Here is a 6,101-nt window from a genome sequence, read left to right on the forward strand (position 1 = left end):
GAGGCTCGCCATGTCTACTTACTTGCCCTGGCTTCTAAGACCCACGCGAGAGGGAGCCCAAGGCAGGGCACCCTCCTCTATTCAAGCAGGTGCCGGTGGCCTATGTAGATGGTACAAACCTCTTGTCTCAAGGTTTTCTTAGCTTTCCACGTAAACCAAGTTATTCAGCCTCTTTCTCCACTAAATTTCCTACTATTCTTTCCTAATCTTTCTTTTCTAATTAAAAAGTTCTTACTTAGGACACTGACTCCGTCTCCCCTTCGAATTCCCCGGATCCACCGGGGCTGGACCCTGGCACAAGATGGCCACCGGCAAGCCAAGGGGAGAGGCCTCAGAAGAACCCAATGCTGTGGACACCTCTATTGTGGACTTCTAGCCTCCAGAAGTCTGAGAGATACATTTCTGCTGCTTACGGCCAGTCGGTGGTGTTTTGTTAGAGACTGGCCACCTTAGTAGACTAACAATCTGCTTCTCTGTTCCCTCAGCACACCACACAGACTCTGTCTCAGGGTCTCTGGGCAGGCTGGGAGTTACACCACACCCGTCTTTCGTCCTAGGAAACTGAGGACATCAGATGCCCCCAGTAAGAGGCAGAGAAAAGATGGAAACAAAACTATCTAGTTCTGTGATTCATGCAAAATATCTCCACACTCTACCAACACTAGATAACTTAAGGGGGAAAAAAAAACCAGGAGAAAGGACTCACTTGTCAACCCAGAGCACTGAGACGAGCTTCACGCCTCTCTTCTGTGCTTTTTCCCAGGTGCTCTGGTACCCGTCTTTGAACACGACATGAGTTACTTGTTTGTTAAAAGTTTTTGAAACCTGCAGACAAAAGGCAGAAAACAAAGGTAAATTTACTACTATCTGCATAAGTTTCTTAAGTACAAGCCAGTGTCACTCTTGTAGACACTTGCCAAAAAAGCAACAAAATAATTAGCAAATAGTATCAACCAATATATACAATAGTATATACAAATAGTATCAACCAACATATACAATACATTCTCACCCCTGTTTATTCCAGGACTGCAAAGCTGGTTTAGAACAAAAAGTCAATCATTATTCACTTCATTAACAAAGTAAAAGAGAAAAATCATAGCCACGTCAATTACATGCCAAAAATGCATTTGATGAACTTAAAATGTTTATTAATGAGGAAAATGCACAGTAAATTAGGATCTGAAAGCTGGTATAAGACTGCATGATGGGAAATGCTAAAACCCTTCTGTTGAGGAGTATCTCCATTCTATCCAACTGGCCCCAGCCAGCGCAATATGTCAAGAAAAGAAAAAGTGTTAGGATTAGAGAAAAATAAATCGGCTCTGAGCACGAAAGAGTCAACTGTGCACATTGTTAAAAATCCCCAAAATGTCACAGAATTCAGAAGAGTTTGGTAAGTTTTCTGGAGACAAAGCAGATATGAAAAATAACTAGTTCTATATAACAGCAATAGGAAAAAGAATTCAAAAGATACCATTCATAACAGACAAAATAACCAGAGAAAAATCATAAAACATCACTGAGAAAATTAAATAAACCCAAATCAGCAAAGGCATACATCATGTTGATACTTTAGAAGATTCCCGTGTATAAACATGTCAGTTCTTTCCATACTGATCTGCTGTTCTCTATCCAATATCAATTAAGATCCCAAAAAAGCTTCAGGCTGCAAACTGACAAACCAGTTCCAATTATGTATCTGGAAAAGCAAAAGACTAAGAAAGCCAGAACCCCTTGACTTGAAGAACAAAGGGTAAGATTTATTATAAAGAGTAATTAAGACAGGGGGGTTTGTCATGAGAACAGACTGTATGGGCACTGAAACCTGGTTACCTAATGACAAAGGTGTCCCTGTGCTAAAGGACAGTCTTTTCAATAAATGGTGTTGAGATCACCCACTGGGAAAAAATCAAGGCTACGGTTTTTCCAGTGGTCATGTATGGATGTGAGAGTTGGACTGTGAAGAAAGCTGAGTGCCGAAGAATTGATGCTTTTGAACTATGGTGTTGGAGAAGACTCCTGAGAGTCCCCTGGACTGCAAGGAGATCCAACCAGTCCATTCTAAAGGAGATCAGTCCTGGGTGTTCATTGGAAGGACTGAGGCTAAAGCTGAAACGCCAATACTTTGGCCACCTCATGCAAAGAGTTGACTCACTGGACAAGACTCTGATGCTGGGAGGGATTAGGGGTGGGGGGGCAGGAGGAGAAGGGGACGACCGAGGATGAGATGGCTGGATGGCATCACTGACTCGATGGACATAAGTTTGAGTGAACTCAGGGAGTCGGTGATGGACAGGTAGGCCTGGCGTGCTGCGATCCATGGTGTCGCAGAGTCGGACATGACTGAGCGACTGAACAGAACTGATTTCATACCACATACAAAAACTAATTTCAAATGTACTGTAAATCTAAATGTGAAAGGCAAAATGATAAAAGCTTCTGGAAAATAAGAGAAAAATTCCCACGACCGGCATGTAGAAATAGATTTTTTAAAACAAGATACACACACAGAAGCTCACCATAAGGAATAAACTACCATTATCACCAAAAGATGCTATTAAGGTGAAAAAGCAAGCCACAGACAGAAAATATTGCGATTCACAGGGCTGACAAAGGGGTCAACTGAAGAGTATAAAGAATGCTTACAAATCAAGAAGAAAAAGAAAAACCCAATGCAAACATGAGGTGGAGACCTGAACAGGGTCTTCAAAATAAGTATGGGAAGATGTACAGGAAAATGGAAATTCACACCAGGCTGATACACCATCAGAAACACACTGTGATGGCTGAAGGTAAAGACAGACAAGACCAAGCATACACAGCAGTGGGGCTTTTATATGCTGACAGAATTACAAACTTATTCGAACACTGCAGAAAGCTGCTAGGATATCACTGATAACTTTCTCAAATGTGAAACGGTCTTCTGTCACACAGAAGGCATCTTTGTTCTAAAAGATACAGGCTAAATATATGTAGGGACAAATTATGGTATCTGCAATTTACTTTTGAATAGTTCAGGAAAAAAATACATATACTGTTTAGAGACATGGAGTCCAAGCAAGTATGTTTTGTTGGGTCTATATTCACCATACCATTCTTTCAACTTTTCTATTTGAAAAATTGCTAAATAAAAGGTGGGGAGAAAAAAATTCAAGAGATCCAAGACCTTAATACTACTCTCAAAAGCCATTCTGCCTACTCCTATGTTTCACAGCTTCTTCCTGTCACAATAACACGCGGAGCCCAAGTATGTGGCTGGTATCAAGTGGAAACCCTCCCGAAATCCTAATGGGTTTACCTTCCAATTTAGCAGAAAAAAAGTGTCTTCTCAGGTTCAAAAGCAAACCCCGGGCCCTGCCTTCTGACTGTCACCCTAGTCTGCTCTTGGGTCTTTCCCCTGCTCACTAGGTCAGGGACCAGGGTGAGTCAAAGGAAACGCAGGAGCAGACACTCTGCCTGAATAAGGGAGAACACTGCCCTCCAGTTTATGTTATGCCCTGACCGTCCCTAATCCTTGCCCTGGCTTCAGTGGTATCTTACCTGTGTTAATCTCTCCTTTCACCAGCCGACAAGCCCCCCTCCCCCAAGTCGCCCCCAGCCACGAAGTCGGCTCACATCTGAACCCCGGCTTCGAGCTGCTGCCATCACCACCCCGTTCCTCAGGTCTTCATGACTCCCTTAACCCAGCTCACTGGACATGGGGACACTCAACAAGGACCTTACAGCTTTCAAGCGCAAAGAATATTTCCCAATCCTAACTTTTCATAAACTTAGGCACCATTTTAGAATTTCCATCTTTGAAGTCTGTCCCTCCTCCCACATCCAGGCATGTTTTCTGGATTCTCCTGGCGTCCTTCCCAGTCTCCGTCCCGAGGTCCATGACTCCCATACCAGCCCTGCAAACACTAAACAGGCTCCACCTAGCACTTTTCATTCTAATCACCTGGGTAGTCACCACCTGACTCTTACATCCCTGATGCCTAAAACAGGATCTCTCGACCTGACAATCTCAAGTTCCAGATTTGTACATCCAAATGTCTATCAGGTATTTCCAATATCCCCAAATTCACAACTTTTCCCTTAAAAAAACTGTTCCTTTTCCTGTATTCCACACTTTGATGAAGAGTATCAGGCATCCGAACAGCCACTGGCAGGACCTGTATTTCCACCCTGGAGCTCTCCTCTTGCATCACCCCCAAGCCCAGCTGTTCTCAATTTCTCATACCACGGTTCTCTCCTTTTTTTCTGCTGCCACTTACCCACTGTCCTCTTTGTCCATCGTGCTCTAAGTAAAAACTCCCAAAATAAGAAAACGCAAGTATATGTTTCAGACGACTGTCAGGTGTAGCAATGATAAAATGAATTTCTTACCTTCGCCCCCATATCCACAAGTTGATTCCTAAAGGTCTTTGAGTAATTTTCTGTCCCATTGGTTGACCACACTTCAACATAGGCCACAACATCTGAAAACAAACCAGATGCTAGCATGAAATATATCTGATATACCCTCAACCCAAAGATTTCAACAGATTTTTCTCCTGTTCTATTCACATTAAAAAGTAAATTTAAGATTTCTTCTGCTAAAAGTGCCATTAGATTCTTTAAAATTTCAAGGGAAAAACAACTTTACTCATACATATGTCACAGTTTACATTCTCAACTCTTCCCAAATTCTTAAACCAAGCCTAACTTTCTAATGCCAGAGTCTTGTTTTCTGTAAAGGACCAGAGAGCAATTATCTTAGGCTCTGAGGGCCAAACAACCACTCAGTTAGAAGGCTGCAGCACAAAAGCAGTCAAAGACAAAAACATAAGTGCATTCCAACAAAACTTTACGGAAAATGAAGCCTGAATTTGATATAGACTTCATTTGTCCTCCTCCTCCGGTTCCTCCCACCCCCTCAAGCGTTTAAAAAAGTAAAGGGCACTTTTAGTTTGCAGGTCCTACAAAAACACGGCCAACAGGCAGCCTTTGCGGGGAAGGGCACACAGCTTACGAAACCCTCCCTGCTCAAAGCCTGGTGCCTTTCAGGCGTGCCTGGAGGGAATCATTCCTCACTGAGAGGTTCTGGTCACACTAACAGAGAACAGAGAGAGGAGTTACTGGTTCTTCTAATTTCACTAGAGCCCCATCCCCGCAAATCCACCCGGCCATACAGAGACGCCAGAACCCAGGAAAAGCTGAAAACCAAACCCCCCGGGCCTCCCAGCCCTTCGCGTGTCTGCGCCGCGCGCCTGACCCGGCCCAGGTGGGGCGGCGCGGGCCCTGGGGTCCGAGACGGACCCCAACCGCCACGGGCGGTTCCGGTGCTGGGCTAGAGGACAGACCCCCGCCTCCTCCCGGCAGCCGGGCTGGCGACCCCGGAGGCGCCGCGACTCGGGCGCCCGTCCTGAGGCCCGGCCGCAGTCGCGCCGGCTCGGTCCCCGCCTGCTCACCTTTCAGGACTGGGCCCCCGAGGCTCCCGGGGGTCGCCATCACGGGCAGCGGGAACGCGCAAGCGTGACGCAGTGGCGGCAGCGCGCATGCGCAGGGCGGGCTCTGCGGAAATCCGCCTGTCCGCGTCCCCTGAGCAACCAATAGGGGGCGGCGGGCGAGACCAAGACCCCCTCCGCGCGGGCGATGGACGCCGGTTCTTTCCGGTTGTACCTACACGGCGCGTCAGCTGCGCGGAGACCCGGGGTCTCCGGTTCCCGCGGGAGGTCCCCCTAGCCAGGCTGTCTCCCTCGAGCCCTACAGCCCGCAAATCCCAGAGCGGATGAACCCCAGAGGGAGCGGGGCAGCCTGCCCTCAGGAATAGCCTGGCTCCTTATCTTCTGGGTTTCAAGCCTCCCGCCAGCCCGGGAGCCCCGCCCCCGCCGCGCAGGGCCCGCCCCCGCCGCGCAGGCCCCGCCCCGAGGGCTGCGCGCATGCGTCCTGCGGGACCTTGTCCCAACCCCCAGCCTCCTTGCAGTGAACTGTAAGAAGGGACTACTGTTGCCCCGAGTTGATAAGCGTTCTGTTTAATCTACCCGAAACACTGAATAAGTTAAAGGACCCATGTTGTCTGTATTAAAGAAGGAACCACCAAACGTGCGAAAAGTTTCATTTTTAATGATTTC

The 6,101-nt window shown here is 46.9% G+C and overlaps 1 protein-coding gene across 2 annotated transcripts in view; it reads right to left on the reverse strand.

Annotated features, from left to right (window-relative positions):
• The window catches only part of MCPH1 (microcephalin 1), a 227,342-nt gene extending 221,864 nt beyond the window's left edge, over nt 1-5,478 (reverse strand). The window contains exons 1-3 of one of the 2 annotated variants that reach the window (XM_068972020.1): nt 5,439-5,478; nt 4,375-4,466; nt 707-825 (exon numbers count right to left, since the gene is read on the reverse strand). In XM_068972020.1, the coding sequence (XP_068828121.1) occupies nt 707-825; nt 4,375-4,466; nt 5,439-5,478 (251 nt within the window). Of the gene's footprint in view, nt 1-706; nt 826-4,374; nt 4,467-5,438 lie in introns of those variants that run through there. The other variant, XM_068972021.1, reaches the window with a different exon arrangement.
• Nucleotides 5,479-6,101: the final 623 nt, after the last annotated feature.

The sequence above is a fragment of the Capricornis sumatraensis genome, chromosome 4 (genome assembly GCF_032405125.1).
Source record: "Capricornis sumatraensis isolate serow.1 chromosome 4, serow.2, whole genome shotgun sequence".
In the NCBI taxonomy this organism is placed as follows: domain Eukaryota; kingdom Metazoa; phylum Chordata; class Mammalia; order Artiodactyla; family Bovidae; genus Capricornis; species Capricornis sumatraensis.